Below are 13,607 nucleotides of genomic sequence, written 5' to 3' on the forward strand. Positions count from 1 at the left end.
CACCTAACAACAACAACAACGAAGTTTTATTTTAGGATGTTATCCTTAATGAAACAGATTTTCAAAGCATGCTATGCTGTTTTTAGAATTACTTTGTGTGTTCAAGCTATCTTTGGTTCTTTTTTGTTATACGCTTAATAATCCTCATGTTCGTACTTCTTAAAAGCATGAAATTTAACAATTGATTCCATAGTCAAGTTTTTTTCTTATTGTGCTAAAAATATATACAACAAAACATTTTCCCATTTCAACCTTTTTTTACACATACAATTCAGTGACATTAATTCCTTTTCTCCTGTTGTGCAACCATCACCACTATCCATTTCTAAAATTTTCCGCCACCCTTACCAGAAACTCAGCACCCTCCTGAGCAATGACTCTCCCTTTCCTCCTTCCTTCTGCCACTGGTAACCACTAATAAACTTTGGTCTCTTCACATTGGCCAATTCTAAATATTTGATATAAGTGGGATCATATAATATTTGTCCTTTTGTAACTGAATTATTTCACTCAGCATGATGTTTTCAAGGTTCATCCATGCTGTAGCATGTATCAGGATGTCCAGAGTCAGTTTTATCTCTCTCAATTTATCAGATACTTTATCTGAGTGATCTCCTAACTATAAAAGAAACTCATTTCAACCTGACAGTTACTGGGCATGTATTTGTGCCTCATCTCCTTCCGGCACAATTGCAGTGCTCATATAAACCTGGGTTGGACGCCGCTGCTGCTGCTGCTGTGTGATGTTACTTGTTATGTCCTAAGCTCATTTACTAACAGAGTTCTAGTAAGTATAATGAATAGGAGTTTGCCACTTAGCTTTTATACTTGCAGGAAAATTTTCAATTTTCAAGCAGTGAACATTTGATGAATTTATGCCTGATATCGTATGGCTCTTCTGGAATGTACTAACTAGATTGGATGATTAGATGATAAGACTATGTCATTATATCTTTCAGTTAAGACATATTTATATTTAGGGGGAAAATACCATAAGGAACACATAATCTTTGATCTGCAATAAATTACACTTCTATCTACACATGGATAGTATCAATTGAAAGTTTCTTTTTAATTCCAATATCTTGTAACACATATATGTTTAAAATATTCTGGTTGTGTCTCTTTAGGACTTTTTATGTCTTTCCCCACTGGAGCTTATGAAGATGACTGGCCTTAGTTATGGAGGTGTCCATGAACTTCTGTATATGGTCAGCAGGGCCTGTGCCCCACGGATGCAAACGGTATTTCTTTCTTTTTTCTTTTACTATATGATTCTTTATCACAACTATTTTTTGGGATGAGGAAAAATCAAAAATAGAAATGAGCACCTCAAACATACCAACTTTCACACCATAGAGTTAGTCCTATAATTAGAATATTTGTGAAAAATTTAATGTAGTTTATAAGTTCATGGGAGACAATTCCTAATTATGGGAATTAGAAGCTTTTTTTCCTCTGTTACTGAGAATGATATTTCAAAGGGTCATTTTTCTCTGTTGTTTGTTTGGGTAGGATTTGTGGACCTCATGCTTAAATTATAATATACTGTTAATTTTAGAATACCCCTGTCTCTGTAATACTAACCTTTTGCATCATTGCTTATTCCACATCATAAACTACACATAATTGTAGTTATACTTGCTTGTTGATTGAATAAATGATACTTTAAAATTTATTCTTACTCTTAAGAAAAATTGAAGTCTTTTATAACAAGCTCTCATCAAATTGTTTAATTTTTTTTTGTTTTTTTGTACTTTGTCTCATTACTGTAGCTTTTCAAAATGTAGGTTTTGTGCATAGGAAAGATATTATTTTCCTAGAATGAGAGCTGCCTGAAAATATGTTCAGTGCTTTACAAATATATTTTTTATGTGGATTGTAAATTACTCACTCGCCTTACTGTCCTATATTGAAATTTGGTAACCACTGAGCAGTAGAACCAAACCAAATCCACTGCTGTGGAGTTGATGCCGATTCATAACAACCCTAAGGACAGAATAGAACTGCCCCATAGGGTTTCCAAGGCTATAAATCTTTATGGAGGCAGACTGCCACATCTTTCTCTCGAGGAGTGACTGGTTGGTTTGAACCGCAGACCTTTCTCGTTGGCAGCTGAGTGCCAAACGACTGTGCCACCAGAGCTCCTTCTTGAGCAGTAAAGTAGCATGCAGTTCTTTGAAGAGGAAGGGAAGGAATGCTGGTTTTGTTTGAAACTTTTCAAAACAATGAACAGATAAAGTACTTTCTTTTGTTCAGATTTAGCTTGTGATCTAAGAAAAATAACTTAAAGGCAGGGTAGTCAGAGGGAGAATTAGAATCAGAGCCCGAAATTGGCACTAGTTGTAGCTTTAGCATTGATTTTGTTGCTTTGAACAGCTCATTTGGTTTTATGGGAGAAGTTAGACAGTTAAAATGTGGTGACTGTGTAGCTAGATTTAAATTAACTTGTTATTACTTTAAAGGTTGTAAAGCACCAGAAAAACCTTTTACTTTGACATCTGTCATTCTGTTTGTTCAATATTTATGGCATATTTCCACTTAGGTAATTAAATGAGAAAGCACAGGCCAGAAACTCAGCTTTAGTCTCCATTTCCATCACCACTTTCAGATGAAGTCTCATTGCTATTCCTAATACCAATTCTAGAATCCATTTTTCTCCTTTGGCTTATATTCACTTTCACAGAGTTCTTTAGATTCGAGTTCTGCCTCAAACAGTTGTCTTACTTTAGTCCTTCAAGGAGGTTTTTTGTTCTTGTTGTTCATCTATTTATTCATTTTTTCAATCATTCATTCTCCGAATTCATATTTTTTGAATGCGAATTATGTATCAGGTACTTTCTCAGGTATTGGAGACATCTTGATGAACAAGATAGATAAAGTTCCTGCTGTCATGTAGCTTACAGTCTAGTAGGGAAGTCAGACACTAAACATATAATTATGGAAATAATTAATTGTAGTAGTCATAAGTCCTGTGAAGGAAAAGTACAAGAAGCTTTGAAACTTAGTAACAGGGAAAATTACTTAGTTTAGGAGTCAGGAAAGACTTTCCAGAGGAAGAACCACTTGAGCTAAAGCCTGAAGGATGAGTAAGAGAAAGATTGGCAAAGGAGTTGTGAAGGGAGATGATATGGTAGTAAAATCAGGCTGGTGTGAATGGAAGATAGCAGTGAGGAAGAGAGTGACAAGAGATGAAGTGAGAAATAAGCAGGAATCAGATCATTAGGACCTTGAAGACGGTATTAGGAACTTAGGACTTTATTCTAAGAGCAATGGGAAGCCATAAAAGGTACAATCTAATATGTGTTTTAAAAAATCAGTCTTGAACATGGACAGGTGATGGAAAGGGAGCAAGAAATTTGTATTCAGGCAGAAAATGGTCGTGGCTTGGATTATTAGTATGGTATTAATGCAGAGGGTGTAGTGTTCGTTGATACGAGGGAAATTTAGAAGGAAGAATTAATAGGATTTGGTGATTGGTTGTGAGTGGTGGTGAGGTACAGGAAAATGTCAGAGATGATTCCCTGGTTTTTACTTTGAGAAGCTGTGCAGTACCATTTACTAAGATAAGGAATATTGGAAGAGAAGCAGTTTGAGGGAGGCAGATCATGAGTTCAGTTTAGTTGTTATTGAATGTAAGATGCTTGTGGAATGGAGATATAAAGTAGAGGTTTAAATATATAGACCTGGAGCTTAAGGAAGAGATCTGCAGTGGAAGTATCGTTTGGGAGTCACTGGTGTAAATATGGCCGTTGATGCTGAGGGAATGGATGAGCGATTGTCTAGACAGTGTATACAGTCAGAAGATAAGAGTACTCAAGACCAAGTCCTGAGTGGTACCAACATTTAAAGGGCAGATTAGACAAGGATGAGTCTGAGCAGAAACAGCCACCGAAGTAGGAGAAAAACTGGTAAAGTGTCATATCACAAAATTCCTGTGTCTCATTTATGTACAAAATACTGTTTCTAAAGTCTTGTTCTGTTAGTTCGTTTTATGCTTTTTTTTGAATTGCCAAATGTTTGCTAAAGTGTCCCTGTGCCCACCTGCATTGCCTAATGACAGACTGTAGACAATATTCGGATATTTCTAAATCATATGCAAACCATGTGACTTTTACTGAAGCTTTCCTAATTATTTTATGCACCTGAATATAACCTTAAAAAAATGTAATGATAACCCATGTTTTACATGGTCTAAGAATTCAAGAGATAAGATTACAGAAGAGTGGGCACATATATAGTTCATAAATACTAACACACTGGTCTTCCTACATCCTCACAAATACAGAAGAGCCTTGCATTTGGGACATGAATTCAGTAATTTGTGAACTTAATGTGGGCAGAAGCCAGATCTGTTTGGCTTGCCGCTATATTCCCAGAGCCCATCTAAGTACTGTATATGGCATGCAGTAGGCACTCAATATTTTTGAATGAATGAATAACTGCAGTTCTATGACTTGACTTCAGTTTATTTTGGCAACTTAATTTAAAAAAGTAGTAATTTTTAATGTTAAAGATTGTAGAGAGCAAGCATTCTTATACATTGTTAGTGGGCATGTAAATTGGTATGGTCTTCTTATAAGCAATTTGAATTTAAAATATTTATACCCTTAGGTTGTTACACATCTAGGATTTTTTTCCTTAGAAAGTATGTAATAAAATAGACAAAAAAATGTCTATGTAAGGGTGTGCACTTAAATATTTCTTAAATCAAAAATTGGAAACAACCTAAATAATCTGTAATAAGGAGGTAGATACATTTTATTGTATTTATGTGATGAAATATTATATATTTGAATTTTTAATAACAGGAGAAATGCTCAGCATATACATGTTTCGTCAAAAGGAAGGTTTAAAATTGTGTTTAGAGTATGAAGTCAGTTTTATAAAAATGAAATCTGTATGTGTGAGTGTATATAACCTATATTGTTAATAGTAGTTATCCAGGATTATGGAATTATGTCTGACTTTTGTTTTTTTTAAACTTTTTTTTTTTAGGGAGGGAGGGAACCCAGCAACAGTTCTTGTCTCTCCTGCCCTTTGGAGTCATCTTTGGCAAATCATTTAACCTCTCTTAGTCTCAGTATTTTAGCTTCTGTAAAACTCGAGATAATTATACCTATGTGTAGGGTGGTTGCGAGGATTAAATGAAGTAATGTATGTAAACTTAATGCAGCACACAGTAGATATGCAATGAATCTTCTTTCCCTTCCCATCCTTACCTTTTCCTTTCTGTTCACAATACCTGAATTACAGCAGTATCCAAAAGGGGCTGACATTATTTGCTCCATATCCTAGGGTAGTAACTCTTTGTGCAGTGCCCAGGAGAAGGCAAAACTAAACTGAAATGTAAAAAAGACCATTAAAAAAGGGAGATTGTCTCAAAAACTCTTGAAAGAAAAAGGAAACCTTAGAAAATAATAATCTTTTAAAAATCAGGTAAACATTTAATATCCTAGAAAAGATTAATAAAAGTAATTATAAAAATAATTTTCCCAGTAGAGTTTTAAGTTTTATAATTCTAAATACATCAGAATTACTAAAATCAACAAATAAAATAACCCAAATTCTTTGTATAATTAATTGTGGAAGAACACCTAGGGCAAGAAAGGAGAATTTCAGAATTTTATTACATTAGAAAAATTTCAAATATCCTAGGTACCTGGCTTTAGATTCTTCACTAGTACCAGAAGCTTATATCCCCATTACAATTACCCTAGGCTGGGCCACCTTTAGTTTTCTTCTAAATGATTGCAATATCCTCCTAACAAATCTCCTTGTTTCCACTATTACCCACTTTCATGCTAATCATCACAAACCAACCTGAGAATCTCTTTGAAATAATAATTTGATGTACTTGTTCCCCAGGGCTGCTTTAACAAGTTACCACAAACCGGGTGGCACATTGTCTGATATAGTGCTGGAAGATGAGCCCCTCAGCTTAGAAGTCACTCAAAATACGACTGGGGAAGAGCTGCCTCCTCAAAGTAGAGTCAACCTTAATGACATAGATGGAGTCAAGCTTTCAGGACCTTCATTTGTTGATGTGGCATGACTCAAAATAAGAAGAAACAGCTGCAAGCATCCATTAATAATCAGAACTTGGAATGTATGAAGTATGAATCTAGGAAAATTGGAAGTTGTCAAAAATGAAATGGAATGTATAAACATGATATCCTAGGCATTAGGGAACTGCAGTGGACTGGTATCGGTCATTTTGAATCAAACAATCCTATGGTCTACTATCCCGGGAATGACAAATTGAAGAGGAATGACATCGCATTCATGGTCAAAAAGAACATTTAAAGATCTATCCTAAAGTACAATGCTGTCAGTGATAGGATAATATCCATACACCTACAAGGAAGACCAGTTTATATGACTATTATTCAAATTATTGCACCAACCACTAAGGCCAAAGATGAAGAAATCGAAGATTTTTACCCACTTCTGCAGTCTGAAATTGATCAAACATGCAATCAATATGCATTAATAATTACTGGCGGTTGGAATGTGAAAGTTGGACACAAAGAAGAAGGATTGGTAATTGAAAAATATGGCCTTGGTGATAGAAATGACACCAGAGATCACATGATAGAATTTTGCAAGACCGACTTCTTCGTTGCAAATAACCTTTTTTCAACAACATGAACAGTGACTGTACACATGGACCTTGCCAGATGGAATACAAGGAATCGAATTGGCTATATCTGTGGAAAGAGACAATGGAAAAGCTCAATATAATCAGTCAGAACAAGGCCAGGGGCCAACTGTGGAACAGACCATCAATTGCTCTTATGCAAGTTCAAGGTGAAGTTAAAGAAAATTAGAACAAGTCGTACTCAAGTACGACCTTGAGTATATCCCACCTAAATCTAGAGACCATCTCAAGAATAGATTTTACTCATTGAACACTAATGACAGAAGACCAGATGAGTTGTGGAATGACATCAAGGACATAATACATGAAGAATGCAGGAGGTCATTAAAAAGACAGAAAAGACCTATGCCAGGAAATTTGGAAGACAGCTACCTGGCCAATCGACTGGAAGAAATCTGTATTTGTACTCATTCCAAAGAAAGGTGATCCAACGGAGTGTGGAAATTACTGAAAAATATTAATATCACACACAAGTAAAATTTTCCTGAAGATCGTTCAAAAGTGATTTCAGCAGTACATCGACAGGGAATTGCCAGAAATTCAAGCTGGATTCAGAAGAGGAAGTGGAACGAGGAATATCATTGCTGATGTTAGACGGATCTTGGCTGAAAGCAGAGAATACCAGAAGGATGTTTACCTGTGTTTTATTGACTATGCAAAGGCATTTGACTGTGTGGATCATAACAGATCATGGGTAACATTGCGAAGAATGCGAATTCCAGAACACTTAATTGTGCTCATGCTCAAACAGAACAAGGGCATACTGTGTGGTTTAAAGTCGAGAAAGGTGTGCGTCAGGGTTGTATCCTTTCACCATACTTATTCAATCTGTATGCTGACTAAATAATCTGCGAAGCTGGACTATATGAAGAACGTGGCATCAGGATTGGAGGAAGACTCATTAACAACCTGCGATATGCAGATGACACAACCTTGCTAGCTGAAAGTGAAGAGGACTTGAAGCAGTTACTGATGAAGATCAAACACCACAGTATGGATTACACCTCAATGTAAAGAAAACAAAAATCCTTACAACTGGACCAATAAGCAACATCATGACAGATGGAGAAAATATTGAAGTTGTAAAGGATTTCATTTTACTTGGATCCACAGTCAGTGTCCATGGAAGCAGCATTCAGGAAATCAAATGCTGCGTTGCATTGGGGAAATTTGCTGCAAAAGATCTCTTTAAAGTTTTAAAAAGCAAAGATGTCAGTTTGAGGACTAAAGTGCTCCTGACCCAAGCCATGGTGTTTTCAGTCACCTCAAATGCATATGAAAGCTGGGCAATGAATAAGGAAGACCGAAGAAGAAATGATGGCCTTTGAATTATGGTGTTGGAGAAGAATATTGAATATACCATGGACTGCCAGAAGAACGAACAAATCTGTCTTGGAAGAAGTACAGCCAAAATGCTCATTAGAAGGAAGGATGGTGAGACTTTGTCTCACATACTTTGGACATGTTATCAGGAGGGACCAGTCGCTGGAGAAGGATATCATGTTTGGTAAAGTGGTGGGTCAGTGAGAAAGAGGAAGACCCTAAATGAGATGGATTGACACAGTGGCTACAGCAATGGGCTGAAGCGTTAACAATGATTGTGAGGATGGCACAGGACCAGGCAGTGTTTCATTCTGTTGTACATAGGGTTGCTGTGAGTTGGAGCCAGCTTGACGGCACCTAACAACAACAACAACAACGTGTGGCTTAAAACAACAGAAATTTATTCTCTTACCTTTTGGAGGCTAGTCGTCTGAAGTCAAGTTGTCCACAGGGTTGCCCTCCCTCTGGAGGCTGTAGGGGAGAATCCATTCCTTGTCTCTTCCTCTTTCTTTTGGTGACTGTTGGGCATTCCTTGGCTTGTGGCCACTTCTCTCTTTACATCACATTCTCCTCTGTGTATCTAATCCCCCTCTGCCTTTCTCTTATAAGGATTTTTGTGATGGTATTTAGGGACCACTTGGATAATCCAGAATGATCGCCTCACTTTAGGATCCTTAATTACATCTGTCAACACCCTTTTTCCAGATAAGGTAACATTCCCATGTTCCAGGGATTTGATGTGGATATCTGTTTTTTTTTCGGGGGAGGGGAGGTATTTGTACTGCCACAGCCACTATTAAGCTATTCTTCACAAACTATATTGAATATAGTATGTTTTTGAAATGATAATTTGATCTTGTCACTCCTTGTTGCTCTCAGCATAAACTCCAAACTCTTCAACAAGTGTCTTCATTATTGGGCCGCTGCTTATTTCTCTAGACTCATCGCTTGGTATATCCTGACAGCACACACTCCATCTTGTGACCATTCTAAATGGACTTTTAAAATTTTTTGTAGTTTTTATTAGTTTCTATTTCATCTCTTTCTTGCTTTTTGAACTTTCTTAGTACATCCCATCCTCTTTGGCAGAAACATTCACATTTTCCCTGCTTGTATAATAGCTGTTTTAGATTTTAGCTCAGACATCCAGCTCTTCCATGAGGTCTTCCTGGATCACACAGTCCAGATCAGGTGTACAGTCTCTGTGTCTCCATTTTCCCTACCACAGTGTTGGTTATTAACTGTATTGTAATTGCCCAGTTTTTAGTCCTAAGCCCTGGTGGTGCAGTGGTTAAGAGCTTGGCTACTAACCAGAAGGTTGGCAGTTCGAATCCACCAGCTGCTCTTTGGAAACCCTGTGGGGCAGTTCTGCTCTGTCCTGTAGGGTCGCTATGAGTCGGAATTGACTCCACAGCAACGGGTTTGGTTTTTTTGGTTTTGGTTGACTATGAGAACTGTGAGGACAGGCGCTCTGTCTGTTATATTGTATCCCCATAATCTAGCACAGTCCTTGGCACATAGTAAATATTTGTTGACCAAATAAATAATGCTGTAGAAGAAAAAAAGATGGACTGGTGTTACAGCTGCTAAAGTTTAGAGATTTGAAGTTGGTTTATGTTTTTGAATAGATAGAGAGATTGAAAAGAACATAATCTTTTTCTTGTTCAGGCTTTTGAGATGAAGACACAAAGGTCTGCTGATCTCTCACCAGCATTCTTATCTACTACCCTCTCAGCTTTGGATGAAGCCCTGCATGGTGGTGTGGCTTGCGGGTCCCTCACAGAGGTAAAGGAGAAACTTTCCACACCTTTTCCCGCTGACGTATAATCTTCAGAGCCAAGGGGAAAAATTTCACTAAAAAACCTAAATTATTTCATAAACATTAATGTGAATTAAGTTATAACTTCCTCAAAACCATGTTTGTTTGTTTTTTCCTTCATCTCCATTCAGTAGCTTGTACAGATGCTCTACAAAAAGGAGGCATTCAAAAAAATCCTTATTGGCTGATTGAAGTCTTTTTGGGTCACTGTTTTTCTTTAAATTAACTTAGAAATTAATGAATATTATGAAATAATATTATGAAATAATTTGGGGGAAGGAAAAAAGGATCACTACTTAGTATATTAGGAAGGAAAATTTGAAATTTTACTAACATGTGGGAAAATTATAGTATTATATTAAAGTGATCTATTTTTACTTCCTGTTATAGATAAAATTTGGTTCTGGGAAGTGAGAGGTTGTTGTATTAGCTATATATTGTTGCATAACAAATTACCCCCAAATTAAGTGGCTTAATACAATGATGAACATTTATTATTTCTCATTTTCTGTGGGTCAGGAATTTGAGTGGGTTTAGCAATGCAATGTTGGGTGATGATGTCAGGGCTGCAGTCGTCTGAAGGCTTTTGTAGGGCGGAAGGATCTGTTCCAAGGGGGTGTACTCACATGACTGGCAAGATGGTGCTGGTTCTCGGTAGGAGGCCTCAGTTCTTCTGCACATGAGCTGTCCACAGGCTTCTTGAGTCTCTTCATGACATGGTGGCTAACTTCCCCCATGGCAAGTGATCCAAGAGAAGACAGAATGGAATTGATGAAGCTTTGGAAGTTACACACTATCATTTCTGTCACATTCTTTTCATTTGAAGTGAGTCATTAAGTCCAGCGTAGATTCAGGGGAAGGGAAATTATACTATTCTCTAATCTTCTTAACTTTCTCTATTGTGTGTTCTGCATTTTGATTAATTTCCTTCCTAATCTCTTGAAGAATTCTGTGTATTAATCTTTTGTATTCTGCCTCTGGTAATTCCAAGAACTCTTCCTCCTCTGGAAAATTTCTAAATTCTTTATCTTGGGAGCTTGCTGAAGCCATAATGGTCTGCCTCTTTTTGTGATTTGATTGTTGTCTCTGAGCCATCAATAAGTTATTATGATTATTTATTTTATGTTTGCTTACTGTGTCCTAGCATCTTGTTTTGTTTTGTTTTGATATGCCCAAATAGGCTGCTCTTGTGAGCTAGACCAGTCACCAGTGCCCCTGAAACTCCAATGTCCTGTCCCCAGGTGGCCAGACCTGCCACTAAGTATGTGAGTCCAAGAGTCTGCCCACTCCTCCTGTATGGGTTCAGCTCAGGTGTTCAGGTAGTTGGCCATGAAGTGTGTGGTGCAGGTTCTCACCCAGAGTTCTAGACAGGCATGGGTGATTTGTGTAGGCACAGGCATCTGGCAGCAGGGGGACACAGGCTGAGCAAGGCAGGGGGGCAACAGCCACCCCCAAGTATCCAGGAGGAAAGCATATCCCTGTTACCTAGAGCGTACAGATGGGTGGGTTTTGCAGCCGTACTATGACCACCCAGTGCTGTTGGCTGTAAGGACTGGGGGGCACCTCTTATTCTTGAGCCCCTGTCATAGTTGGTGGCTAGGTGGCATGGATGGGGCCACCAGTCCTCAGGCCCCTGATGTGGGTAGGTGAAGACCCTGCTTAATGGGCAGAGCAGGGTCAAATGTCACAAACCTGCCACTTCACAGCTGAAACAGTTGAAGTTAGACTTCAGGTATATACCCTATTGACTGTGGTAATGAGGGCCTATACTGTTGAAATGGGCCCACACAAGTCTATGCAGGGAGAAAGGCACTCAAAGTCCATGGACAGCTTATACCTGTGCCTAGGCAAAGGAGCTGTGCCTACCCTGAATTCCTGGCTTAGGGAAGCCAGCAGATTATTTTTTCCCCTGTTTGTTAATTTGTTCACTCTCCCAGTACAGAGCAGGGAATGGGGAGGTAAATGGGAGAGAGGTTCTTCCCTGAGGGGGGTGTTTTTGATCTGCGCAGTCGGCCAGACGCAAGTACTTATCTTTTGCCGATTGAGGGCGGCTTCTCACTGGTTGTGGATGGCCGAGTAGACTCTCTGCTGCTGGGTCTCTCCTGATGTGGAAAACGCCTCCCAAGTGCTGCTGCTTGCCTGCCTTATGCATACCACAAGCTGATCAGGTCTGAAGGGCTCAGGCTCTCTCCAGGTCAGGTCTGACAACTCCTCACTGCTTCTGAACTGTCTCTCCCTCCCCTTGCCACTCAGTCTGATTCCTCAACTTTGCCTTTGATGTTCAAGGCTCCTAGATTGTCATATATAACCGATTCACTTGTTTTTTCAGGTCTTTGTTGTAAGAGGGACCACGGGAAGCGTCTGACTACTCCGCCATCTTGGCCCCGCCTCCTCATAGGGGAAGGGAAATTAGGCTGTACGTTTTGAAGGAAGTGTCAAAAAATATGAGGGCATTTTAAAACTGCATTGGTGTATTCACTAGTCCTGATATGGTGACTTGATAGACTATGTTTCCCAATACACTCCTGAGGAACTTCTCGTCTGAAGGTTCTGGGAGCACAGATACTTTAAACACATTTTTAAACAAAAGCAGACTATTTTCATACATTCTGACAGTCATAATTTAACTGTAGATTTTTTCTTCATGGTAAAAATCCTGATTTTTTTTTTTTAAGTAAAAATCTTTTAATCCCAACATGTTCCAGGTTAAGTCCTGAATGTTCTTATCTCTGAAAACTTGAATCAGAGGGAAATACATTATTATTATTATTTTTCTTTTCTTTTCTTTTATTGTACTTTAGATGAAGGTTTACAGAACAGATAGTTTCTTATTTAACAGTTAGTACACATAATGTTTTATGACATTGGTTAACAACTCCGCAACATGTCAACACTCTCCCTTCTTTTCCTTGGGTTCCCTATTACCAGCTTTCCTGTCCCCTCTTGCCTTCTCGTCCTTGTTCCTGGGCTGTTGTGCCCCATTAGTCTCGTTTTGTTTTATAGAGCTGTCTAATCTTTAGCTGAATGGTGAACCTCAGGACTGACTTCATTACTGAGCTAAAAGGGTGTCCGGGGGCCATACTCTCAGGGTTTCTCCAGTCTCCGTCAGGCCAGTAAGTCTGATCTTTTTTTGTGAGTTTGAATTTTGTTCTACATTTTTCCTCAGCTCTGTCTGGGACCCTCTGTTGTGATCCCGGTCAGAGCAGTCAGTGGTGGTAACCGGGCACCATCTAGCTGTACTGGACTCAGTCTGGTGAAGGCTGTGGTGGTTGTGGTCCATTAGTCGTTTGGGCTGATCTTTCCTTTGTATCTTGTTTTCTTCATTCTCTCTTGCTGCTGAAGGGGTGAGACCAGTGGAGTATCTTAGATGGCTGCTCACAGGCTTCTAAGACCCCAGATGCTACTCACCAAGGTGGAACTTAGAACATTTTCTTTATAAACTGTGTTATGCCAGTTGAGCTAGATGTTCCCCGAGACCATGGTCCCCACAGCCTTCAGCTCAGCAATTAGTTCTCTCATGGAGTTTGGATGTGTTTATGGAGCTTCCATGACCTTGCCTTGAACAAGTGGTACTGGCTTCCCCAGTATTGTGTACTTTCTTACCTTTCACCAAAGTTACCACTTATCTATTGTCTGTTTAGTATCCCCCCCCACCCCTCCCCTCTCTTGTAACCATCAAAGATTGTTTCTTTTTGTGTGTAAATCTTTTCATGAGTTTTTACAGTAGTGGTCTCATGCTATATTTGTCCTTTTGTGATTGACTTATTTCACTCAGCATAATGTCCTCCAGTTTCATCCATGTTA

General features: G+C 38.6%; 1 protein-coding gene across 2 annotated transcripts in view; it reads left to right on the forward strand.

Moving 5' to 3' along the window:
• The window catches only part of RAD51B (RAD51 paralog B), a 692,596-nt gene that overhangs the window by 5,831 nt on the left and 673,158 nt on the right, over nt 1-13,607 (forward strand). For both annotated transcript variants that reach the window (XM_023726314.1, XM_023726313.1), the window contains exons 3-4: nt 1,131-1,244; nt 9,653-9,769. In XM_023726314.1, coding sequence (XP_023582082.1) covers nt 1,131-1,244; nt 9,653-9,769 — 231 coding nt within the window. The remainder of the gene's footprint in view (nt 1-1,130; nt 1,245-9,652; nt 9,770-13,607) is intronic.

This window comes from Trichechus manatus, unplaced genomic scaffold (genome assembly GCF_000243295.1).
Source record: "Trichechus manatus latirostris isolate Lorelei unplaced genomic scaffold, TriManLat1.0 scaffold00010, whole genome shotgun sequence".
Taxonomy (NCBI): domain Eukaryota; kingdom Metazoa; phylum Chordata; class Mammalia; order Sirenia; family Trichechidae; genus Trichechus; species Trichechus manatus.